Source organism: Eubalaena glacialis, chromosome 3, assembly GCF_028564815.1.
Source record: "Eubalaena glacialis isolate mEubGla1 chromosome 3, mEubGla1.1.hap2.+ XY, whole genome shotgun sequence".
NCBI lineage: Eukaryota > Metazoa > Chordata > Mammalia > Artiodactyla > Balaenidae > Eubalaena > Eubalaena glacialis.
This window is the reverse complement of record NC_083718.1, coordinates 82,767,406-82,795,063: the sequence shown is the minus strand read 5'-3', so window position 1 is coordinate 82,795,063 and position 27,658 is coordinate 82,767,406. Positions and strand designations below refer to the sequence as shown.

Sequence of the window (27,658 nt, the reverse complement as noted above, 5' to 3'; positions counted from 1 at the left end):
AGAACGCAAGCCCCAAGAGGACAGGGACTTCACGTCTTTGGTCTCTGGCTATTATAGATGCTCAGTAAATATTTGTTAAATAAATTAATAAATGAACAAATAGCGGACATTTAATAAATTATTGGTGAACAAATGAACAGAGCAGGGGTTCTCAGAGGTCTAAATGGGGACTGTCGGAACAGCAGGGGTGAGGAAGGATCAAGTTTTGTGAAAGAAAAAAGTACACAGACACTGTTAAGAACGGTTCAAGGGTACTTTTATTAACTCTCGCTTCCTTCAGGCAAGGCAGACTTCGGTGAGGAGGAGGGAAAGTCTTCTTGGGGACATTGCTGGAAGAGCCCATCAGAGCTTCTACTCTTGGTGGATAGCCTCATGAGCAGTCTGCAGCACCCTGGACACCAAGACTATGAATTCCTCAAAGGTGACCTGTCCATCTTTATCAGCATCCAGCTCTTGGAATACTTTGTCAATGGAAGGTTGGTCTTTGGTGTTCTTGGAGAAGGGAAAGCAGGGACAGTGAGCTCCCCATTTTCCAGGCCTTGAATCCCTCAGAACTCAGCTTAGGGAGGCCTGGGAACACTAACTCATTAGCCAAAACTATGTGGGAGAATCCAATGTGAGAAAACAGAAGACAGAGAGAAGCAGCTGTCTTGGGCCATCCTAAAATCAAGTCTTAACCTGGAAGATGCTGTGTAGCTCAGCAATCCAATCCCACCCTGCCCTGCCTCTCTCCACTTTACAGAGGCAAGAAGGAGCAGAGCCTAAGGTGATGGTGGGAGTTATTCAGAGGGGAGGCAGAGCCCCTGTCCCACAGCTGGTTGGGGGGCGGGGGGAGACATCCTTGAAAGCTCAAACTGGGACGAACCCACCCCAGTCCTTGTCCCACCATCATCCTTCAGGCCTTGCCACTGCCCTCAGTGCAAGGGGTTGGGCAGCATTGCCAAGAGAGGGGCATCACGTACCTTGAGGGCATTTGGAAGTTCCTTTGTGATCAGCTGCATCAGCTCACGCTTGCTGAGGGTGTCATAATGCCCCACCCGAATGGAGTAATGGTGGAAGATGTTGATGATTCCCTCCAGGTGGTCTTCCAGCTTCGTCATCTCCCTAACTTCACACTCACCTTCAAAGAGACAAAGGAGGTCTTGTCAAGGGGCAGTTCCTCCCCCACCCCACAGCACTTTCACTCTCTCCTCTCTTTCTGTATCAAAGGTTTAGACAAGGGATGACTACCCCTGGGTCTGCTCTGCATTCTCTCTGCTCTGTGTTTGATCCACGGTGAATGTTCTCATTTGCGGATAGGATGGGGGGAGAAGGACATAGAATACCGTCTAAAGTCTAAAAGAATCAGCCTTAACTGTCACGGTGTTCCATGTCTCCTGGGGACTATAGTTCAGAGGGTGTTAATCACTCAAGCTCACCTGGGAAGGGTGCTGTGGTTGGCCAGGCTGTTCCCTTGCCCCCAAGTGTTGGTACTTTAGGGCCCTTACAGATGCCAGCCACCCCACCCACCTCGGCCATCCCCAAGTCCTGAGACTGAGTCTTCCTAGCAGAGCAAGAGCTGGCATCCTTGGGCCCAAAATACAGTCAGCCCAGAGCGGGTCCAGCAGGCAGGGGGTTGTGGTTTCCAACAGCCTGCCAAGTGGCCCCCTGAAGGCCCAGCCAAGGAAAGGACACTTACCCCTCAATGCACAGAAGTGTGGAGGCAGCAGTACTGGTGAGGAGCCCTGAGCCAGGGAGGTGTTTATAAGGCATGTGTCACCTTTGACCTCGAGTGAAGAAACTTCTCTGATTCACCATGGGGCATGTTTCTCTGTTGCTCAAGAGAAGCTTCAAACATGTGGCTCTGACTGCAAAACGGGCAGCTCAGATTGCAAGAGAACAAGTTTCACTGCAGGCATGGCTCCTACCCGGAAAGAGAAGGGCTGGGGAGAGGCATTTGCTGAGTGTCTATACAACAAAAGTGATGGTGATAATAAAGACAATCAAAGTAGACATGTAATCTGGGAACAGAAAAAGGACATTGGTTTAAAACTAAAGAAATCTGAATATAAAGTATGGAACTTAGTTGATAATAACGCGTCAAGAGCAGTTGATTAATTGTAACAAATGTACCACACTATGTAAGATGTTAATAATAGGGGAGACTGTGTGCAGGAATATTGGAACTCTCTATATTATTTTCTCAATTTTTCCATAAATCTAAAAATGTTCTGAACTAAAGTCTAAGTGTTTGTTTGTTTGTTTGTTGGCCGTGCAGTGCAGCTTCCGGGATCTTAGTTTCCCGACCAGGGATTGAACCCAGTCCACAGCAGTGAAAGCACCTAGTCCTAACCACTGGACCACCAGGGAATTCCCTAAGTGTTTTTAAAAGTGACCATGTATTGGTCACTCACATCATGCCAGACACTGCCTTACACAAACCCTCACCTAATTCTCCAAACAGCCCTCACTCCAACAGCGTTAATGGTTTCCCCATTTTGCAGATGAAGAAAATGAGTTTGGAGAGGTTAAGGAACTTTTCTAAGTGCCAAATCCAAAATTGTCTGCTTTCAAAACCTTTGCCATTTTGTAATTTTTCCCTAAAATGAGAATAGATTTTTGTTATCAAAAATAATACATGCTTGGGGCTTCCCTGGTGGCGCAGTGGTTAAGAATCCGCCTGCCAATGCAGGGGACATGAGTTCGAGCCCTGGTCCAGGAAGATCCCACATGCCGTGGAGCAACGAAGCCCGAGCGCCACAACTACTGAGCCTGCGCTCTAGAGCCCACAAGCCACAACTGCTGAGCCCACGTGCCACAACTACTGAAGCCCGTGTGCCTAGGGCCCGTGATCCACAACAAGAGAAGCCACCGCAATGAGAAGCCCACGCACCGCAACGAAGAGTAGCCCCCACTCACCGCAACTAGAGAAAGCCCGCATGCAGCAATGAAGACCCAACACAGCCATAAATAAAATAAATAAATAAATAAATTTATTTTAATAATAATAATACATGCTCATACTTTTTGTAAAAAACCTAATTTTTGGTAAATGCCACAATCTTATATCAGACCCTGACCTTTTTCTTCCAGTTTGTTTCCTAATGCCATCAATTCCTGATTAGCCTTTTTTTTTTTTAATGAAAGCTTCTTTCTTTCTTTCTTTCTTTATTTTTGGCTGTGTTGGGTCTTCATCTTTGTGCGAGGGCTTTCTCTAGTTGCGGTGAGCGGAGGCCACTCTTCATCGTGGTGCGAGGGCCTCTCACTGTCGCGGCCTCTCTTGGTGCGGAGCACAAGCTCCAGAGGCGCAGGCTAAGTAGTTGTGGCTCACGGGCCCAGTTGCTCCACAGCACTTGGGATCCTCCCAGACCAGGGCTCGAACCCGTGTCCCCTGCATTGGCAGGCAGACTCTCAACCACTGCGCCACCAGGGAAGCCCTTGATTAGCTTTTTTAAAAATTCTTTCTTCCACGCTCTCCCACACCCCCCAACTCACTGTGTGAGACTCAGGGACAGAGCAGCACAAATTCCGTGGCTGCCCTCCCAGAGTTTGGAATCTAATGGGTTCAGACACCTTCCTGAATCGTAGGAAGAGTTCACCGCACGTGATGGGGGTGGGGGGTTGCTGGGCGCTAGTCAGGCCGAGACTAGCGACCTGGATTCCACACTGACAGGGGTACTTGGGAGAACCAGGGCTGCCTGGCAGGCCACAGTGGGAAGGGTGCCAGGGACCAGCTTGTGCCCTTGGGCAAGCGTTTGACCTCTATGAGCCTGTTTCTTCATTTGTGTGGTCACCTCACCGGACTCCTTTAGTTCCCAGAGTTGTTATGAGGCTCAGCTGACAGAATATGTGAGAAAAGGCTTGAAAACAGTAAAGTGCCATCTTTAAGTTGGTTTTTCTTTTGCCCTTACCCACCCAGCACGGACGTGGATCATTTAGCCCAGCCAGCATGAAAATGAGCCCAGAGACAGCCCTCCGGGGCCCAGCCACTGGATACTGGGGGTCTCCTAGCAGAACAAAGAGACCTGCCTCTTCTGTGTCTTGAGGAGTGTCCACTGGTGGAGGGGCCTACACTCCAGCTCTCCCTCTGAGCACCAGCCCCTACACCTGTGCCCGTCCAGCAAGGCCTTCCAGAAGTCAAGGGAGTTCACACAGAAGGCTCCTGACACAGGGAATAATATCACTTGCCTTACCTTCCTCCTTTCTCCCACCTGACCCCACTGAAAAGGTAGGATTGGCCCCAAGGGGCAAGGCCAAGCCCAAGTGATGTTCCCTCCTGCTGCTGGCCTTGGTGCTCCCAAGGGTATTCCAGAGACTGGTGGCCTCCTGGCTATTCCTTGGGCTGGTCTTACCTCCCCATCCATAGGAACTCCTCGAGGCCAAGACTGTGTAGGAAGCTGATGCTCATGGCAGCCAAGAAGGATGAAGAGTATGGGAAACTCTTTTGTTGATAGTTTGCTATAGATGATACTGTAATGGTAGATGCATGTCATTTTACATTTGTCAAAACCCATAGAATGTACAATGCAAAGAGTAAACAGTAACATGAACTATGGACTTTGGTTAACAATAATGCATTTATGTTGGCTCATCGATTGTAGCAAACATACCACACCAATACAAGATGTCAATAACAGGGGAGCTGGGGGAGTGAGGGCTAAGGGGGTATTTGAGAACTCGCTGGACTTTCTGCTCAATTTTTCTGTAAACCTAAAACTGCCCCTGAAAAATAAAGTTTATTAATTAAGAAAAATACTACTGCCTCTGAAGTCATTATGCACAAAAAGTAATAGCATACTACACAACAGGAAACAAACTTTTCAAGTAAATTTTGAGCCAAATTGATAGAGATTTACTTTCACAACTTCCTCTATAAAGTTGGTCAAAATACCTTGACAATGGTGGGGAACCTAGCACATTAGAAAAAATTTTAACTAGCAAAAACGTGAATTCATTCTAATTCTTATAACCTCAACAAGAAATAAACACATGCTCTAAAGTAGAAGATAGACAGAGCTTCAAGAGGAATAAACCGAATGTGATCATGTAAACACCTCGAAAAAGTATATCAAGATAACTAAATTTTCATAATGCAAAAAACAATGAATTAAACTGATAAATCTGAGTAAAGAGTATATGGGAATTGCTTGTACTGTACTTGCAATTTTTCTATAAGTTTGTAGTTATAAAACTAAATTACATCAAATTGAAATGATACCAAAATTTTAAATTACCCAAAAAGTACTCATGGCAACCAAATGACTCTGCTAGTCACATCAAGAAGTGGGGAGGGGCACACGTAGAGCATAAAATGGGGCAGGGTGACCAGAAGGGGCAGAATGGCAGCCCACCGAGCTGGGTTTACCCTCCAAGTTAGCCCAGAGCCTGGCTCTGGGTAGAGACAATAAATATGAGTGCCCTACCCTTACAGAGGCACCTTCTCTGAAAAATGCTTCTCCAGGAGGGAAATAAACTCCCAGGTAAGCAAAGAGAGGGGAAAAAGAGGGTGACATTGCTTTAAAGGATGGGAGGCACTGGGTCTAAAGGGATTCCATCCCCAGAGATGTGAAAAGAGCCTCAGATCCACTCTAACCTCTGAGCAATGATGAGGAGAAGAGGAGCATGGGTTTCTTCACCTGGCAAACACTTCCTGGCCCTTCATATCTGCTAGTCACTGCTGGCCAGGCACTGGGGAAAGCAGCCATGAACAGGACAGACATGATACTGACCTCGCTGAGCTTACAGTCTGGGGAGGACACAGACGGGAAGGGCTCTCTGGTAAGGCAGGGACAGAGCTAAAAAGGCCAGGAAAGGAGAGGCATTGCTTCTTCTTGTTTGAACAAAATTAATCATCAGCTTTATCCTCAGTTTTGGCAAGCAGAATGTCAAATATCTTTTATGTCTAAGGGGGGAGGAAGACCTCTCCCTCAGTTATTCTGGGGTGCAAATCTAGTCACTGGACCAGTTTTCAAAAAGTATCCCAGGGTTTTCAGGAAGTGAGACAGCAATCCCTCTATGCCTTCCCCCACTTTCCCGTCACAGCCTCCAAATTTGGCAGTTAGAAAAAGCTGTCAAGTTGGGCTATGATGACCATGATCAAAGTGCCATGGTAGGAAGAGGTTATCAAGGCCTCTGAAATAAAATCTTTTGAAGTCTAGCCTGGTGACCTCCATTCAGTACCACAGACTCCCCTGCATGCTTTGTGTTAACCCAGTTACCATAGCAACATATACAGAAAGGAGCAGGGTCCAGGCCCCATATGGGGCACCACTGAGGCCTGGATGAGGACCTGGACCACACCTGCATTGGTGGCTAGCAGTTTGCCCCTAAAACTGCACAGTCCAGGCTTCAATGACCACACCTTACAAGCACAAGAAGCTACTGCTTTTGGGGGACAAGTGAGTGAGACCCCAGCTCCCTGCCCCTTTGGCTTGTGGAGGCAGAACAGATCCCAGCAACGGATTAAGAAAGCCCCTGGGGTGTTTGAGCAATTCAGGGATGGGGAGGTCGCAAGAGGAGAAACTGGACAGGTAGGAGCATGAGCAAATGGCAGGAAAATAAGATGCTTGTATTGGTGTGTTTATCCGGAACTGAACAAATCATGTCACAATTCAATTTGCAATTTCATCCAGATTACTCAGCATCATGGACTAATTTGCCCTTCAGAATTAGACAACTGGCAGGGGCGGGGGGGGGGGGGTGTGATGAATTGGGAGATTGGGATTGACATATATACACTAATATGTATAAAATGGATAACTAATAGGAACCTGCTGTATATAAAAATAAATAAAATAAAATTCAAAAAAATAAAAAAATAAAGAATTAGACAACTGATGTTGAGACAAGGCTGTGATTATGTTAGGAAATCGGGTGTGGCAGAGACTGTCCAAGGTCACTGTTTCCTTTCTTTTTACTTTTTCAGGTGAAATTAACTGTTTTTTTAACAGCTTTATTGAGGCATAATTGATGTACAAAAACTGCACATATTTAATGCGTAAAACTTAATGAGTTTGGACATATGCAAACACCCATGATACCGTCACCACAATCGAGGTCATAAGCACATCCATCACCTCCAAAATTTTCCTTGAGTACCTTTAGTTTTGTTTTTGATTTCTGTGGTAAGAACACTTAGAGTGAGATTACCCGCTTAACAAACATTTGCGTGCACGATACCGCATCATTAACCGCAGTCACTGTGTTGTATAGCAGGTCTGTAGGTCTTTTTCATCTTGCAGGACTGTAAATTTATGTCATTGAACAATAATAGTCATGCTGCCTTTGAGGATGCCACTCGAAGGGGTGAGACTGATTAAAGAACTCCGAAAGGATGCTTCTTTTTGTTTGTTTTCTTTCCCTCCCTTACTACTGCATTCCATATCATTTTCAGACATACAAAAGACTACGCATAGCATATGTCCATTATAAGACAAAATAAAACAACAAACATCTGCAAATCTACAGGAGGCCTTAGTCCCCTGGACAGAAACCAGGTGATTGGCAAAATATTCCAGAAAGCAGAGAAGAAAGAAACTAAAGAATTTTTTGTTTGCTAAAAAATGTAATTCTCTGAGAGCCCCCAGACAAGCCAGCAGACTGGTCAGGTGTGCTTCAAGAATGATTTGTTACTAGCCAAGACATGGAAGCAACCTAAATGTCCATGGACAGATGAATGGATAAAGAAGATGTGGTATGTATATACAATGGAATACTACTCAGTCATAAAAAAGAATGAAATAATGCCATTTGCAGCAACATGGATGAAACTAGAGACTTTCATACCAAGTGAAGTAAGTCAGAAAGAGAAAGACAAATGTCACATGATATCACTTATATGTGGAATCGAAAATATGACACGGGGGCAGAGTCAAGATGGCAGACGTGGAATTTGGGTCTCTGCACAACTAGGACACCTACCAGGCACCGGTGTGGGACCAGGGACACCTAAGGGGATGGGAGGAACCCCCAGTGACCGGGTAGGATGTGGGGCCAGGGGGGGAGTGAGGGGGGGAGGAAAAGTGGAGGTGGGATGGGACTGATGCCCCTGAGGGGCGGCTGGGGGAGGGGAAGAGATCCCACATCCAAAGGGGGAAATTGGGGGACCATTGGGAGGGCAGAGGATCAAAAGGGAGTGTGGCCAGGTTTCCCCTGCCCACTTGGGCCCCCGGGAGTCTGCTGAGATCCCAGGCTTGATGCTCTGTCCACCAAGGCCCCCTCCAGCCTCACAGGTCCTGAAGGAGAGGGAGGGAAGGGGGAGCAAAAGTAAAGGCCAGACCTACAGGACTGGCACCCCTGACGGGTGGCTGGGGGAGGGGAGGAGTGTTCCTAAACCCAGCGGGACCCACCCACAGTTAGGGATCCAGTGGGAACAGGGGAGACCCTGGGGGAGACCCAGGGAGGGGGGACACAGAGGAACGGAAGGGAATGGGGCCAGTGCTTTCCCTGTCCACTTAGGCACCTGGGGAGCCCATTGGGCTCCCAGGCCTAATCCTCTGCCCTCAGAGCCTCCCTGCTGCCATGCAGAGCCCAAGCCCCGCCCCTACACCCCCACCAGGGCCCTACCTATACACTCGGAGACCCCCTCTGAGACCCCCTCCAACCACGCTGGGCCTAAACCCCATCCACATGCCCTCACCTCCAAACTCCGGAACTCCACAATCCAGAGGCCCTCCTTTCCACGTGCTGCCTCTCCCGTTCCCCGCAGGTCCTAAGCAGAGGCCCCGCCCGCCCGACGCTTGAAAATCACCTGCCTAGGCCCCGCCCCCAGGGCCTTTTCTGGCTAAGTGGTCCTGAGCCTAGGCCCCGCCCCATGCTCAAATATCACCCCCCCACCCACCCAGGTCCCACCCATCGTAAACCCCGCCCCTGCCTAAGTTCCACCCCCGCCTAAACTCTGCCCGCATAGTCAAGGCTTTTTTTTTTTTTTCCGTTTTTCCTCTTTTAGATTGGGACTCTGTTTTACCTTGTTGATTCGTTGTTGTTAATTCATTTATATTTTTATTTTTCCTAATAAATCTTTTATTTTTCTAATTTTATTTTATTCCTTATACTTTGTTATTGTTCTGCTCCTTTTGGCTTGTTCCCCTCCCCTTTTTTTTCTTTTTTCTGTTGTGGTTTTATTTTTACCTTGTTGCAGTTGTTTCAATTATATTTTTATTTTTCCTAATATATTTTTTACCTATTTTTATTTTGTTTTTTATTCTTTGTTATTGTATTACTCCTTTTTTTTTTTTTTTTTTTTTGCCATGCCACACAGTTTGCGGGATCTTGGTTCCCAGGCCAGAGGTTGGGCCCAAGCTCCTGTGGTGGGAGCTCTGAGTCCAAACCACTGGACTAACAGAGAACCTCAGACCCCAGGGAATATTAATCAAAGTGAAGCCTCCCAGAGGTCCTCATCTCAGCACCAAGACCCGGCTCTATCCAACTGCTTACAAACTCCAGTGCTGGATGCCTCAGGCCAAACAATGATTAAGACAGAAATACAGCCCCACCCATTAAAAAAAAAAATGAAACAACAAAAAAATATGTTACAGACAAAGGAACAAGGTAAAAACCTACAAGACCAAATAAATGAAGACAAAATAGGCAACCTACCTGAAAAAAATTCAGAGTAATGATAGTAAAGTTGATCCAAAATCTCGGAAATAGAATGGAGAAAATACAAGAAACATTCAACAAGGATCTAGAAGAACTAAGGAGCAAACAAACAATGATGAACAACACAATAACTGAAATTAAAAATACTCTAGAAGGAATCAATAGCAGGATAACTGAGGCAGAAGAACAGATAACTGAGCTGGAGGATAAAATGGTGGAAATAACTGCCAGGGAGCAGAATAAAGAAAAAAGAATGAAAAGAATTGAGGACAGTCTCAGAGACCTCTGGGACAACACTAAACACACCAACATTCGAATTACAGGGGTCCCAGAAGAAGAGAAAAAGAAAGGGTCTGAGAAAATATTTGAAGAGATTATAGTTGAAAACTTCCCTAACATGGGAAAAGAAATATTCAATCAACTCCAGAAAGCACAGAGAGTCCCATACAGGATAAGCCCAAAGAGAAACATGCCAAGACACATATTAATCAGACCATCAAAAATTAAATACAAAGAAAAATATTAAAGTAACAAGGGAAAAGCAACAAATAACATACAAGAGAATCCCCATAAGGTTAACAGCTGATCATTCAGCAGAAACTCTACAAGCCAGAAGGTAGTGGCAGGACATATTTAAAGTGATGAAAGGGAAAAACCTGCAACCAAGATTACTCTACCCAACAAGGAGCTCATTCAGATTTATGGAGAATTCAAAAGCTTTACAGACAAGCAAAAGCTACAAGAATTCAGCACCACCAAGCCAGCTTTACAACAAATGCTAAAGGAACTTCTCTAAGTGGGAAACACAAGAGAAGAAAAAGACCCACAAAAACAAACACAAATCATTTAAGAAAATCGTAATAAGAAGATACATATCAATAATCACCTTGAATGTAAATGGATTAAAGGCTCCAACCAAAAGACAGAGACTGGCTGAATGGATACAAAAACAAAACCCTTATATATGCTGTCTACAAGAGACTCACTTCAGACCTAGGGACACATACAGACTGAAAGTGAGGGGGTGGAAAAATATATTCCATGCAAATGGAAATCACAAGAAAGCTGGAGTAGCAATACTCATATCAGATAAAATAGACTTTAAAATAAAGACTGTTACAAGACACAAGGAAGGACAGTATATAATGATCAAGGGATTGATCCAAGAAGAAAACATAACAATTGTAAATATTTATGCACCCAACATAGGAGCACCTCACTAAATAAGGCAAATGTTAACAGCCATAAAAGGAGAAATCGACAGTGACACAATAATAGTGGGGGACTTTAACACCCCAATTACAACAATAGACAGATCATCCAGACAGAAAATAAATAAGGAAACACAAGCTTTAAATGACACAATAGACCAGATAGACTTAATTGATATTTTTAGGACATTCCACCTGAAAGTGGAAGAATACACTTTCTTCTCAAATGCACATGGAACGTTCTCTAGGATAGGTCACATTTTGGGTCACAAATCAAATCTTGGAAAATTTAAGAGAATTGAAATCGTATCAAGCATCTTTTCCAACCACAACACTATGAGATTAGAAATCAATTACAGGAAAAAAACAGTAAAAAACACAAATACATGGAGGCTAAACAGTGCACTGCTAAATAACCAAGAGATCACTGAAGATATCAAAGAGGAAATCAAAGAATACCTAGAAACAAATGACAACAAAAACACGATGATCCAAAACCTATGGGACGCAGCAAAAGCAGTTCTAAGAGGGAAGTTCATAGCAATTCAGGCTCACCTCAAGAAACAAGAAAAATCTCAAATAAACAATCTAACCTTACACCTAAAGCAACTAGAAAAAGAAAAACAAAGAAAATGCAAGATTAGTATAAGGAAAGAAATCATAAAGATCACAGCAGAAATAAATGAAATAGAAACAAGAAAACAATAGCAAAGATCAATAAAACTAAAAGCTGGTTCTTTGAGAAGATAAACAAAACTGAAAAACCTTTAACCAGACTCATCAAGAAAAAAAGGGAGAGGATGCAAATCAATAAATTTAGAAATGAAAAAGGAGAGATTACAACTGACACCGCAGAAATACAAATGATCATAAGAGACTACTACAAGCAACAACATGCCAATAAAATGGACAACCTGAAAGAAATGGACAAATTCTTGGAAAAGTACAACCTTCCAAGACTGAACCAGGAAGAAATAGAAAATATGAACAAACAAGTCACAAGTAATGAAATTGAAACTGTGATTAAAAAACTTCCAACAAACAAAAGTCCAGGACCAGATGGCTTCACAGGTGAATTCTATCAAACATTTAGAGAAGAGCTAACATGTATCCTTCTCAAACTCTTCCAAAATATAGCAGAGGGAGGAACACTCCCAAACTCATTCTACGAGGCCACCATCACCCTGATATCAAAACCAGACAAAGATGTCACAAAAAAAGAAAATTATAGACCAATATCACTAATGAACATAGACGCAATAATCCTCAACAAAATACTAGCAAACAGAATCCAACAACACATTAAAAGGATCATACACCATGATCAAGTGGGATTTATCTCAGGGATGCAAGGATTCTTCAATATACACAAAACAATCAATGTGATACACCATATTAACAAATTAAAGAATAAAAACCATATGATCATCTCAATAGATACACAAAAAGCTTTTGACAAAATTCAACACCCACTGATGATAAAAACCCTCCAGAAAGTGGGCATAGAGAAAACCTACCTCAACATAATAAAAGCCATATACAACAAACCCACAGCAAACATCATTCTCAGTGGTGAAAACTGAAAGCATTTCCTCTAAGATCAGGAACAAGACAAGGATGTCTACTCTCACCACTGTTATTCAACATAGTTTTGGAAGTCTTAGCCACAGCAATCAGAGAAGAAAAAGAAATAAAAGGAATACAAATTGGAAAAGAAGAAGTAAAACTGTCACTCTTTGCAGATGACATGATACTGTACAGAGAAAATCCTAAAGATGCCACCAGAAAACTACCAGAACTAATCAATGAATTTGGTAAAGTTGCAAGATACAAAATTAATGCATAGAAATCTCTTGCATACTTATACACTAACAGCAAAATATCAGAAAGAGAAATTAAGAAACAATCCCATTTACCATCACAACAAAAAGAATAAAATACCTCGGAAAAAACCCTACCTAAGGAGGCAAAAGACTTTTACTCAGAAAACTATAAAACACTGATGAAAGAAATCAAAGTTAACATAAACAGATGGAGAGATAACCATGTTCTTGGATTGGAAGAATCAATATTGTGAAAATGACTATACTACCTAAAGCAATCTACAGGTTCAATGCAATCCCTATCAAATTACCAATGGCATTTTTCACAGAACTAGAACAAGAAATTTTACAATTTGTATGGAAGCACAAAAGACCCCAAATAGCCAAAGCAATCTTGAGAAAGAAAAACGGAGCTGGAGGAATCAGACGCCCTGACTTCAGACAATACTACAAAGCTACAGTAATCAAGACAGTATGGTACTGGCACAAAAACAGAAATATAGATCAATGTAACAAGATAGAAAGCCCAGAGATAAACCCACACACATAGGGTCACCTTATCTTTGATAAAGGAGGTAAGAATATACAATGGAGAAAAAACAGCCTCTTCAATAAGTGGTGCTGAGAAAAATGGACAGCTACTTGTAAAAGAATGAAATTAGAACACACCCTAACACCATACACAAAAATAAACTCAAAATGGATTAGCGACCTAAATATAAGGCCAGACACTATAAAACTCTTAGAGGAAAACATAGGCAGAACACTCTATGACATAAATCACAGCAAGGTCCTTTTTGACCCACCCACCTCCTAGAGTAAGGGAAATAGAAACAAAAGTAAACAAATGGGACCTAATGAAACTTAAAAGCTTTTGCACAGCAAAGGAAACCATAAACAAGACAAAAAGACAACCCTGAGAATGGGAGAAAATATTTGCAAGTGAAGCACCTGACAAAGGATTAATCTCCAAAATATACAAGCAACTCATGCAGCTCAATATCACAAAAACAAACAACCCAGTGCAAAAATGGGCAGAAGACCTAAATAGACATTTCTCCATAGTAGACATACAGATGGCCAACAAATGCATGAAAAGATGCTCAACATCACTGATCATTAGAGAAATGCAGATCAAAACTACGATGAGGTATCACCTCACACTGGTCAGGATGGCCATCATCAAAAAATCTACAAACAATAAATGCTGGAGAGGGTGTGGAGAAACGGGAACCCTCCTGCACCGTTGGTGGGAATATAAATTGATACAGCCACTATGGAGAACAGTATGGAGGTTCCTTAAAAAACTAAAAATACAACTACCATATGACCCAGCAATGCCACTACTGGGCATATACCCTGAGAAAACCATAATTCAAAAAGAGACATGTGGGCTTTCCTGTGGCACAGTGGTTAAGAATCTGCCTGCCAATGCAGGGGACATGGGTTCGAGCCCTGGTCCAGGAAGATCCCACATGCCACGGAGCAACTAAGCCCGTGCACCACAACTACTGAGCCTGCACTCTAGAGCCCACATGCCACAACTACTCAGCCCACATGCCACAACTACTGAAGCCCACGTGCCTAGAGCCCACGCTCCGCAACAAGAGAAGCCACCGGAATGAGAAGCTGCGCACTGCAACGAAGAGTAGCCCCCACTCGCCGCAACTAGAGAAAGCCCGTGCGCAGCAATGAAGACCCAATGCAGCCAAAAATAAATAAATAAAAATAAAGTTTAAAAAAAAAACAGCTTTAGAAACAAAAAAGAGGGCTTCCCTGGTGGCGCGGTGGTTGAGAATCTGCTTGCCAATGCAGGGGACATGGGTTCGAGCCCTGGTCTGGGAGGATGCCACATGCCGAGGAGCAGCTGGGCCCGTGAGCCACAACTACTGAGTCTTCGCGTCTGGAGCCTGCGCTCTGCAACAAGAGAAGCCGCGATAGTGAGGGGCCCGCGCATCACAATGAAGAGTGGCCCCCGCTTGCCGCAACTAGAGAAAGCCCTCGCACAGAAACAAAGACCCAACACAGCCAAAAATAAAAATAATAAATAAATAATAAATTTTTTAAAAAAAGAGAGAGAGACATGTACCACAATGTTCATTGCAGCACTATTTACAATAGCCAGGACATGGAAGCAACCTAAATGTCCATCAACAGATGATTGGATTAAGAAGATGTGGCACATATATACAATGGAATATTACTCAGCCATAAAAGGGAACGAAATTGAGTTATTTGTAGTGAGGTGGATGGACCTAGAATCTGTCATACAGAGCGAAGTAAGTCAGAAAGAGAAAAACAAATACCGTATGCTAACGCATATATATGGAATTTTAAAAAGCGATACTGATGAACCTAGTGGCAGGGCAGGAATAAAGACGCAGAGGTAGAGAACAGAATTGAGGGCATGGGGGGGAAGGGGAAGCTGGGATGAAGTGAAAGAGTAACATTGACGTATATACACTACCAAATATAAAATGGATGGCTAGTGGGAAGGTGCTACATAGCACAGGGAGATCAGCTTGGTACTTTGTGACGACCTAGAGGGATGGGATAGGGAGGGTGGGAGGGAGGCTCAAGAGGGAGGGGATATGGAGATATATGTATACATATAGCTGATTCACTTTGTTGTACTGCAGAAACTAGCACAACATTGTAAAGCATTTATACTCCAATAAAGATGTGGGGGGAAAAGAAAGAAAGAAAATGTGAGACAAATGAACCTACCTACAAAACAGAAACAGACTCACAGACATAGAGAACAGACTTGTGGGGTTGCCAAGGGGGAGGAGAGTGGGGAAGGGATGGACTGGGAGCTTGGGATTAGCAGATGCAAACTATTACACAAAGAAGGGATAAACAACAAGGTCCCACTGTATAGCACAGGGAACTATACTCAATATCGTGAGATAAACCATAGTGGAAAAGAATATAAAGAAGAATGTGTATATATATCTGTAAGTGAATCCATTTGTTGTACAGCAGAAATTAACACGACATTGTAAATCAACTATACCTCAATTAAATTTTTTAAAAATTTAAATAAAATAAAAAGCCTTTTAATAAAAAAAAGAATAATTTGTTACTACAAAAAAAATCAGTAATTTTAAATAAGGCAAATACTTCCCCTTAGGGGGGGGAAAAAAAAAAAGGAATGATTTATTAGCTTCTCTACCTCAGACTAAATTTCTTAAGACACTGAGGCTCTTCCGGGAAGAGGGCTGGCCCACAGTGCTTGGATCAGAGGGTTCTGGGAATGAGGCCGCCCCAAGGCTCTGACCCAACCCCAGGGCAGTTGGTGGAGCCAGTCAGGTACCAAGAGGGAGTGTGGTTGATGGGAGTTGACATTACAGCCTCAGGGGAGCATCATTCCAAACAGGACTGGGAACCTGGCTGAAAATTGTAAGAGAAAAAGAGAGATGAAGGAGGTCATGAAACGCTTCAAGATCCATATGGGCTTCACATAGAGAAAGCCTCTGCCACTGTGGTGGAGAAGCAGAGGCCACACAATGTGTACTTGCAGCTGTGATGAATTATGTGGCCCCAGTGGGATTTCCTAGAAATCTGGGAAGGCGACTGATGTTGCTAGATCCTGTGCTCCAGAAGCTGCTGGAGAAGGCGCCAGGGCCCAAGGGTTCACCAGGCAGACTCGACCAGGCTGAGTCATGGGGATGGGGGGCACCCATCACAAAGGTCTCTGTGCTGTGGGCCTCCAGCTTGACTGGTGTCCCTGAGGCTAGTTCCAGAAGGCAGGGGAGGGGAGTAGGCTGTGGTCCATAGCAAGAGGGAAAAGAGAGACAGACACATCTCATTTGAGAAAGCAGCTAAGGGCCCCATGCAGGCCAAGGCACCTGGCTGGGACTTTTGAGTTCCACTCATGGCATCAGTCAATGTGAACTTCTAAAGCTCTGAAGGTCTGGGAAGGGGCTATTTCCGAGACAAGCTCTAAAGGCCTTGAAAAAATGAAAATGGCCATCCTCTCACCTACCTGTGGGAAAGATGCCCATTTTCTGGTGACCTAACCCCACTCGGTGAGTCTGTCTATAGCATTCCAGAGGCTAAGGTAACGTACACAGGAGATGGCTCCTGAGGAGCTCCCCACCCCACAGGATTCAGCTCAGTTAATACGAGGGTCTCTTCCTTCCCCCGGGGAAGAAACACTAGAGGAAGGTGGTAAAAACTCAGGTCAGGGAAAGGCGGCCATCCAAAAGAATGTCAGTAGAGATCTCTGCTCCCCCAGCTGCACCCCACCGCAGAGAACAAGAGAGGAAGGAGAAAGGGTTTCCTTGGCAGGGAGTGAGAGCCACCCCTTCCCAGCCTGGGGAGCCTCAGAACTGGAGAAGTCCACCACCCTGCAGGTGAGAATGGCATGAGTGATTGATCAGCCACTAGTGTCCAAATCCAGATGGATTAAAGCCTGAAACAGGAGCTGTTTGCCTGTTTTCAGAATAGGGAATGCAGAGAGCTATCTTGAAGCAGTTCTGTTTTGCTCTGTGGGGCAGTGGTATTGAGTTGCCTGCCCTCTGAGCCCCGGTATGCAGTTAGTCAGCATCACTGCTGGCTGATCTGGGGAAGAGAAATCTCCTGGAGATGTGAGGCAGGAGAAATGTATTGGCGCCATCCAGATCCATAGGCAGGAAAAGTTTCCTGAAGTCAAGTTACCACGAGGAAATGGGGAGACCATGCCAGTGACAAAGGAGACCCAGAAATAATAAGAGTGATGGAAATTCTTCCAAACCCAGCCTTCCTGTGTGCTTTGGGTGACAATGCCTGGGCATCAGAGTAGGAAGTAAAAAGAACAGAACTTGTTTCCCAGCACAGAGCACCACAGAGTCTGGCCTTTATAGAGGGCATCCCAGCAGCTTGCTAGAGAAGCATCATCTATGGCATTGTGCAGACTGGCCTTCAACATCAGCTCCTATAGCAAATAGAAGCAACCACAAAAGAGACTGCTGCTGTTCATGAGAGCAGAATTGATCCCCAGACCCCCACTGGCCTGAGTGAGCCCTAGCCTCAAGAAGGAGATACCAGGCTTCCTCTTAATAGGGGATGTGGAAGCCTGAACAGCTAACTGGGAAAATAAAAAACACGTGACTGTAATTGATCAAATCATACCTATTGCATTTGGGGGTTCCTTGGAAGACTCCCGTCTGCCTCGTGGATCAATTGATTTCCCTGGAATTGGAGCCAGCTGCTTTATGAGACAGTAGCTATAATTGTGTCGAAAGTTTGGTTTATGGGGACGGATGTGATGTTGACTATCAAATGTCAGTGCTGGGATGGGCTGAGTTTGAAGGATTCCTACAGGATACCTCTAAACCCTTGGACAGTACAAAGTGGTTGGCAGAACATTCTGGAGTAAAAAGAAGGCAAATAAATAAAGCATTTTTTGAAATTAGTGAAAAGGTAATTCTCTGTGAGACCCAGAATAGATAATAGAAAAGGAGTGCATCAGAAATGACTTTTTGAGGTCCCTACCTCAGACTGTAAATTTCCAAATTTCTGAACTGTTTCCTAGAGGAGGGGACTCTCAGTATCTGATGTCTCCAGAGTGCTAGAGTATGACACCCTCTATTCTGCTCCAAGCCTGGGTGTTCCAGAAGCAGGCTATGGAAAAGACCATTCATCCTACAGAGGAAACTAAGAAACACCAACAAGTCAGTAATGTTACCAGTAATGTTTTCCAGTAATGACATTAATAGCCTCAGGGGAAGAACTAAGTTCAACTTGGATGGACACATTCCTGAAAAAATAGTAGCAGTTATCCAGAAGAAGAAATAAGGGAGGCAATGAAATGCAGAAACAAGAGTGCCCTGCAGGGTATTAGTTTACTTCACATGGTCAATGCCTCCAGATCTCCCATTACTTCTCATTTAGTTTTCCTTGTCTTATAACACTGGCTAGGGCCTCCAATACAAATATTAAATAGAAGTGGTAATGGAGTCATCATTGTGTTCTTCCTTTCATTAAAGATGAATGTCTGGAATCAACCTAAATGTCCATCAACAGATGAATGGATAAAGAAGATGTGGGGCGGAGGAGCTTCAACATGGCGGAAGAGTAAGACACGGAGATCACCTTCCTCCCCACAAATACATCAGAAATACGTCTACATGTGGAACAACTCCTACAGAACACCTACTGAACGCTGGCAGAACACCTCAGACCTCCCAAAAGGCAAGAAACTCCCCCACGTACCTGGGTAGGGCAAAAAAGAAAAAAGAAAAAACAGAGACAAAAGAATAGGGATGGGACCTGCACCAGTGGGAGGGAGCTGTGAAGGAGGAAAGGTTTCCACACACTAGGAAGCCCCTTCGCGGGCGGAGACTGCGGGTGGCGGAGGGGGGAAGCTTCGGGGACATGGAGGAGAGCGCAGCCACAGGGGTGCAGAGGGCAAAGCGGAGAGGTTCCCGCACAGAGGATCGGTTCCGACCAGCACTCACCAGCCCGAGAGGCTTGTCTGCTCACCCGCCGGGGCGGGCAGGGCTGGGAGCTGAGGCTCAGGCTTCGGTCGGATCGCAGGGAGAGGACTGGGGTTGGCGGTGTGAACACAGCCTGAAGGGGTTAGTGCACCACAGCTAGCCGGGAGGGAGTCCGGGAAAAAGTCTGCAGCTGCCAAAGAGGCAAGAGACTTTTTCTTGCCTCTTTGTTTCTCGGTGCGCAAGGAGAGGGGATTCAGAGTGCCGCCTGGACGAGCTCCAGAGATGGGCGCGAGCCGCGGCTATCAGCGCGGACCCCAGAGACGGGCATGAGACGCTAAGGCTGCTGCTGCTGCCGCCACCAAAAAGCCTGTGTGCGAGCACAGGTCACTCTCCACACCGCCCCTCCCGGGAGCCAGTGCAGCCCGCCACGGCCAGGGTCCCGTGATCCAGGGACAACTTCCCCGGGAGAACGCACGGCGCACCTCAGGCTGCTGCAACGTCACGCCGGCCTCTGCCGCCGCAGGCTCGCCCCGCATCCGTACCCCTCCCTCCCTCCGGCCTGAGTGAGCCAGAGTCCCCGAATCAACTGATCCTTTAACCCCGTCCTGTCTGAGCGAAGAACAGACGCCCTCAGGCGACCTACACACAGAGGCGGGTCCAAATCCAAAGCTGAACCCCGGGAGCTGTACGAACAAAGAAGAGAAAGGGAAATTTCTCCCAGCAGACTCAGGAACAGCGGATTACATCTCCACAGTCAACTTTATGTACCCTGCATCTGTGGAATACCTGAATAGACAACGGATCATCCCAAATTGAGGAGGTGGACTTTGGGAACAACGATATATTTTTTTTTGCCCTTTTTCTCTTTTTGTGAGTGTGTATGTGTATGCTTCTGTGTGTGATTTTTTTCTGTATAGCTTTGCTTTTACTATTTGTCCTAGGGTTCTATCTGTCCATTTTTTTGGTTTTTCTTTTCTTTTTTTTTTTACTTAAAAAAATTTTTTTTATTAAAAATTATTTTTTATTTTTTATATCACTTTATTTTATTATACTTTATTTTATTTTATTTTATCTTCTTCTTTCTTTCTTTCTTTTTTCTCTACCTTGTATTCTGAGCCGTGTGGAAGACAGGCTCTCGGTGCTCCAGCTGAGCGTCAGGGCTCTGCCACTGAGGTGAGAGAGCCAAGTTCAGGACACTGGTCCACAAGAGACCTCCCAGCTCCACATAATATCAAACGGTGAAAATGTCCCAGAGATCTCCATCTTAACGCCAAGACCCAGCTCCACTCAACGACCAGCAAGCCACGGTGCAGGACACCCTATGCCAAACAACTAACAAGACAGGAAAACAACCCCATCCATTAGCACAGAGGCTGCCTAAAATCATAATAAGGCCACAGACACCACAAAACACACCACCACACGTGGACGTGCCCAACAGAAAGACAAGATCCAGCTTCATGCACCACAACACAGGCACTAGTCCCCTCCACCAGGAAGCCTACACAAACCACTGAACCAAGCTTAGCCACTGGGGACAGACACCAAAAACAATGGAAACTATGTATTTGCAGCCTGAGAAAAGGAGACCCCAAACACAGTAAGTTAGGCAAAATGAGAAGACAGAGAAACACACAGCAGATGAAGGAGCAAGGCAAAAACCCACCAGACCTAACAAATGAAGAGGAAATAGGCAGTCTACCTGAAAAAGAATTCAGAATAATGATAGTAAAGATGATCCAAAACCTTGGAAATAGTCAGGAGAATATACAAGAAATGTTTAACAAGGACCTAAAAGAACTAAAGAGAAAACAAACAGTGATGAACAGCACAATAAATGAATTTAAAAATTCTCTAGAAGGGATCAATAGCAGAATAACTGAGGCAGAAGAACGGATAAGTGACCTGGAAGATAAAATAGTGGAAATAACTACTGCAGAACAGAATAAAGAAAAAAGAATGAAAGAATTGAGGACAGTCTCAGAGACCTCTGGGACAACATTAAACGCACCAACATTCGAATTATAGGGGTCCCAGAAGAAGAAGAGAAAAAGAAACAGAATGAGAAAATATTTGAAAAGATTATAGTTGAAAACTTCCCTAATATGGGAAAGGAAAAGTTAATCAAGTCCAGGAAGCACAGAGAGTCCCATACAGGATAAATCCAAGGAGAAACATGAAAAGACACATATTAATCAAACTATCAAAAATTAAATACAAAGAAAACATATTAAAAGCAGCAAGGGAAAAACAACAAATAACACACAAGGGAATCCCCATAAGGTTAACAGCTGATCTTTCAGCAGAAACTCTGCAAGCCAGAAGTGACTGGCAGGACATATTTAAAGTGATGAAGGAGAAAAACCTACAACCAAGATTACTCTACCCAGCAAGGATCTCATTCAGATTTGATGGAGAAATTAAAAGCTTTACAGACAAGCAACAGCTAAGAGAATTCAGCACCACTAAACCAGCTTTACAACAAATGCTAAAGGAACTTCTCTAGGCAGGAAACACAAGAGAAGGAAAAGACCTACAATAATAAACCCAAAACAATTAAGAAAATGGTAATAGGAACATACATATCGATAATTACGTTAAATGTAAATGGATTAAATTCTCCAACCAGAAGACATAGACTGGCTGAATGGATACAAAAACAAGACCGGTATATATGCTGTCTACAAGAGACCCACTTCAGACCTAGGGACACATACAGACTGAAAGTGAGGGGATGGAAAAAGATATTCCATACAAATGGAAATCAAAAGAAACCTGGTGTAGCAATTCTCATACCAGACAAAATAGACTTTAAAACAAAGACTATTAAAGAGACAAAGAAGGACACTACATAATGATCAAGGGATCAATCCAAGAAGAAGATATAACAATTGTAAATATTTATGCACCCAACATAGGAGCACCTCAATACATAAGGCAAATACTAACAGCCATAAAAGGGGAAATTGACAGTAACACAATCATAGTAGGGGATGTTAACACCCCACTTTCACCAATGGACAGATCATCCAAAATGAAAATAAATAAGAAAACACAAGCTTTAAATGATACATTAAACAAGATGGACTTAATTGATATTTATAGGACATTCCATCCAAAAACAACAGAATACACATTTTTCTCAAGTGCTCATGGAACATTCTCCAAGATAGATCATATCTTGGGTCACAAATCAAGCCTTGGTGAATTTAAGAAAATTGAAATTGTATCAAGTATCTTTTGTGACCACAACACTATGAGAAGAGATATCAATTATAGGAAAAAATCTGTAAGAAATACAAACACATGGAGGCTAAACAACACACTACTTAATAACCAAGAGATCACTGAAGAAATCAAAGAAGAAATCAAAAAATACCTAGAAACAAATGACAATGAAAACACAATGACCCAAATCCTATGGAATGCAGCAAAAGCAGTTCTAAGAGGGAAGTTTATACCAATACAATCCTACCTTAAGAAACAAGAAACATCTCAAATAAACAACCTAACCTTACACCTAAAGCAATTCGAGAAAGAAGAACAAAAAAACCCCAAAGGTAGCAGAAGGAAAGAAATCATAAAGATCAGATCAGAAATAAATGAAAAAGAAATGAAGGAAACAATAGCAAAGATCAATAAAACTAAAAGCTGGTTTTTTGAGAAGATAAACAAAATTGATAAACCATTAGCCAGACTTATCAAGAAAAAAAAGGAAGAAGACTCAAATCAATAGAATTAGAAATGGAAAAAGAGAAGTAACAACTGACACTGCAGAAATACAAAAGATCATGAGCGATTACTACAAGCCACTATATGCCAATAGAATGGACAACCTGGAAGAAATGGACAAATTCTTAGAAATGCACAACGTTCCGAGACTGAACCAGGAAGAAATAGAAAATATGAACAGACCAATCACAAGCACTGAAATTGAAACTGTGATTAAAAACCTTCCAACAAACAAAAGCCCAGGACCAGATGGGTTCACAGGCGAATTCTATCAAACATTTAGAGAAGAGCTAACACCTATCTTTCTCAAACGCTTCCAAAATATAGCAGAGGGAGAAACACTCCCAAACTCATTCTACGAGGCCACCATCACTCTGATATCAAAACCAGACAAAGATGTCACAAAAAAAGAAAACTACGGGCCAATATCACTGATGAACATACATGCAAAAATCCTCAACAAAATACTAGCAAACAGAATCCAACAGCACATTAAAAAGATCATACACTATGATCAAGTGGCGTTTATCCCAGGAATGCAAGGATTCTTCAATATATGCAAATCAATCAACGTGATACACCATATCAACAAATTGAAGGAGAAAAACCATACGATCATCTCAATAGATGCAGAGAAAGCTTTCGACAAAATTCAACACCCATTTATGATTAAAAACCCTCCAGAAAGTAGGCATAGAGGGAACTTACCTCAACATAATAAACGCCATATATGACAAACCCACAGACAACATCACCCTCAATGGTGAAACACTGAAACCATTTCCACTAAGATCAGGAACAAGACAAGCTTGCCCACTCTCACCACTATTATTCAACATAGTTTTGGAAGGTTGAAAAGACAACCCTCAGAACGGGAGAAAATATTTGCAAATGAAGCAACTGACAAAGGATTAATCTCCAATATTTACAAGCAGCTCATGCAGCTCAATAACAAAAAACAAACAACCCAATCCAAAAATGGGCAGAAGACCTAAATAGACATTTCTCCAAAGAAGATATACAGATTGCCAACAAACACATGAAAGGGTGCTCAACATCATTAATCATTAGAGAAATGCAAATCAAAACTACAATGAGATATCATCTCACACCAGTCAGAATGGCCATCATCAAAAACTCTACAAACAATAAATGCTGGAGAGGGTGTGGAGAAAAGGGAACCCTCTTGCACTGCTGGTGGGAATGTAAATTGATACAGCCACTATGGAGAACAGTATGGAGGTTCCTTAAAAAACTGAAAATAGAACTACCACACGACCCAGCAATCCCACTACGGGACATATACCCTGAGAAAACCATAATTCAAAAAGAGTCATGTACCAAAATGTTCATTGCAGCTCTATTTGCAATAGTCAGGACATGGAAGCAACCTACGTGTCCATCAACAGATGAATGGATAAAGAAGATGTGGCACACATATACAATGGAATATTACTCAGCCATAAAAAGGAACGAAACTGAGTTATTTGTAGTGAGGTGGATGCACCTAGAGTCTGTCATACAGAGTGAAGTAAGTCAGAAAGAGAAAAACAAATACCGTATACTAACACATATATATGGAATCTTAAAAAAAATAATAATAATTGGTCAGAGGAACCTAGGGGCAAGACGGGAATAAAGGTGCAGACCTACTAGAGAATGGACTTGAGTATACGGGGAGGGGGAAGGGTAAGCTGGGACAAAGTGCAAGAGTGGCATGGACATATATACACTACCAAACGTAAAATAGATAGCTAGTGGGAAGCAGCTGCATAGCACAGGGAGATCAGCTTGGTGCTTTGTGACCACCTAGAGGGGTGGGATAGGGAGGGTGGGAGGGAAGGAGATTCAAAAGGGAAGAGATATGGGGATATTTGTAGATGTATAACTGATTCACTTTGTTTTAATGCAGAAAGTAACACACCATTGTAAAGCAATTATACTCCAATAAAGATGTTTAAAATATATATATATATTCAAAAAATTTAAAAAAAAAGATGTGGTACATATATATGATGGAATATCACTCAGCCATAAAAAAGAATGAAATAGTACCATTTGCATCAACATGGAGGGACCGAAAGATGATCATACTAAGTGAAGTGAGCCAGACAAAGACAAATGTCATATGATACTGTTTATATGTGGAATCTAAAGAAAAAATGATACAAATGAATTTATTTATAAAACAGAAACAGACCCACAGACAGAAAACAAACTTTTGGTTTACCAAAGTGGAAATGGTGGAGAGGGATAAGTTGGAGGTTTGGGATTAACATATACACACTACTACATATGGAGTAGATGATCAACGAGGGCCTAGTGTATAGAACAGGGAACTATGCTCAATATTTTGTGATAACCTATGGGGGAAAGGAATCTGAAAAAGAATCGATATATATATGTATGTATAACTGATCACTGTGCTATACACCTGAAACTAACACAACATTGTAAATCAACTATACTTCAAAAAAAAAAGATAAATTTCTCCATTAAGTATGACATTTATGATTGGGTCTTAATAGATACACATTATCATGGAGGGTTCTAGGACCAAAGCAGGAAAGAAATCCAGAACATCCTATCTGGGTTAGATATTTTGCTCTAGAAAGCACAAGGGGGAAAAAATGTGCCATAGCAAAACAAGATGCTGAGCAAGCTGAACTGGATGGAGCCCTTGCTGGGCTAGGTTGATGAAGAGCCTCTGGCTTTGGCTGCAAGATAGTTCCATGCATTCTGCTGCTAATGAGGCCTATTCAGGAGGAAGAAGAGGAGGTTTCTGTCCAAAGAAAGAGGAATGGTTACAGATCATTTGAATGGGTACAGATCATAAATGTCTATGCCCTGATCTTAGCAGCCAGTTCAGACCGTGATTTTGCAACTGAGAATTATTCACATGGGAATTTCCACCACTCCTAAGACTGGAAGGAAGCTCCCCAACCCAGAAGGAGGCACAAACCCTAAGAGCTTACAGACCTCAAAATGTCAATCCTCTGTTCTGCAGTCATTGTCTGGAGGATTGCTCATACCCGAAAAAAAAAAAGAAAACCACAGTAATTCAGCCCCAAGGCAGGGTGAGGTCCTGGGCAGAAGAAAGAAGCCCAAGAGAGAAGTTCATTCTGGCACCTGCTGACCCTGCTCTTCACCCCTGGAAGGCAGAGACCCTGCAGGGGGTCCTCACCCTTCTGGTCCTCACAGAGACCAGAAAGGCCGGCAGAGGAAGGGCGGGCCCTCTGCACTCACAGGATGGAAATCAGCTAAAAGAAAGCGCTTTCATGTCTGAACCAGGGTTTCTCACCTGGAGACAACCACGGATCTAATCCTAGCTCTGACATTTGCCAGATTAATAATTTGGTCAAGTTTCTTAACTTCTCGGAATCTCCTCATATGCAAAATGGAAATAGTAATTACGTGTCTTATAAGGTTGTTACAGGATAAGCTATCACAAAGTCTACTGCTTAAAAGCAAAATTATCAACAAATATAGTAGGCCCATGTCAAAATTCTTGTTTGAATTCATTAATGAGAGAATCAGCAAAGAAGGTTTTTAAAGCTGGTTTGAAGAATATTTGAGAATACATAAAGACATTCAGGAAAGGAATGCCTAAGTAAGATTCTTAATTTAAATATGACTCTTTTAACTTTCAATAGGGTGATAAAAATTAAAACAGGGGTTTAACATCTCTACCAGGCTATAAAATCATATTACCCCATCAAGCAGATATAAACTGCCTACTTCTTTATCCACTGTGACTTGTTAATCAAATATACTGTGCCGACCATGTTACATTCCCCAAGAGTGCCAGACGATAGAAGGTTAACAAGTAGCAAGGACTTGCTTCCATTCAGGCAGACTCTAGCATGAGATCAAAGACTTAAGCAATCACCAGTTTGTCTTTCTCTAGGTTTGAGATGATTTTTTTCCTTTCACACCAACAACTAGAAGGAGCCCAGTAAGTGTTAGCAGCTTTCCCTCCCCTTCTCAGCCCATATGAAATTAGGATGAATTCCCTAGGTCAGGAGGCCAGAAGGTAGGCTGGTATCTGGACCCGACCAGAATCATTCTGGCTCCCAAGTGGAGGGATGTCCGGGGAAGTCTTTTCCACTGGAATAAGCTCTGTGTTCAGCTGCTAGACACCAGTTGCCCAATTCCAGATACTCCCCATGCTCTTTAAGACTTTTGTCACAACTGTGAGATGCTTGGCTGAAGTCAGGAGTCTTGGGTGGAGAAGTGGGATTTCAGACAGGTCATACTCTAAGGCCCCAGAAGTCTCAGTGGCCAGATCTGCTGCAATTGGTGAGCCAAGGTCTACTTTGTGGGCTCAAACATTGCATGAGGCTTCCTGCTAAACCACTTATTTCTCAACTTCCCACCGCCTTGTTCTTCTTTTGTAGCTGGGGAAACAGGAAACCAAAACATCTTGCTCTGTGCTACAAGCCCTGTCTGATTCTGCCCAGTAGGTCCTGTAATGGCACAGCCTTGCTTGTAAATTACCATCTGCAAGCCTGCCTACTCCATGGACCTTCCAAGGATGGCCTCCCTCACCTCCACCTCATTCTCCAGGTGGCCAGTGTCAGCTGGGCCACCTCCCATGTCCAGCCATGAGCCCAGGTACCAACCATTTAATAGCTCCAGGTCAATGCAATTCTTCACAACCAGTGGCCCATCACTTATGGTGAAACTCCAAAGGGCACTCTGGGCTACCTTCTGCATGGTCCTCTGAGAGGACTCAGAGAAAGCAGACTCATTGGACTTTCAACTAAAGGCAAACAATTAATAATGGTAAACCTCCCCCAAAGGATCCATTAACAGCAAGTCTAACAACGCATTTTCATGGAGAGAGAAAGGCACTGGGATATGTTGCCCCTCACCCACACTCAGATACACA

The 27,658-nt window shown here is 43.4% G+C and overlaps 1 protein-coding gene across 1 annotated transcript; it reads right to left on the bottom strand.

Annotated features, from left to right (window-relative positions):
- Positions 1 to 239: 239 nt before the first annotated feature.
- On the bottom strand, positions 240 to 27,483 carry LOC133087060 (uncharacterized). The gene is made up of 5 exons (XM_061183822.1): positions 27,316 to 27,483; positions 20,139 to 20,203; positions 1,679 to 1,785; positions 963 to 1,120; positions 240 to 492 (listed from the first exon to the last, which is right to left on the bottom strand). The coding sequence occupies exons 1-5, from the start codon at positions 27,481 to 27,483 to the stop codon at positions 352 to 354; spliced, it is 639 nt and encodes a 212-aa protein (XP_061039805.1). The 3' UTR covers positions 240 to 351.
- Between the last annotated feature and the right edge of the window lie 175 nt (positions 27,484 to 27,658).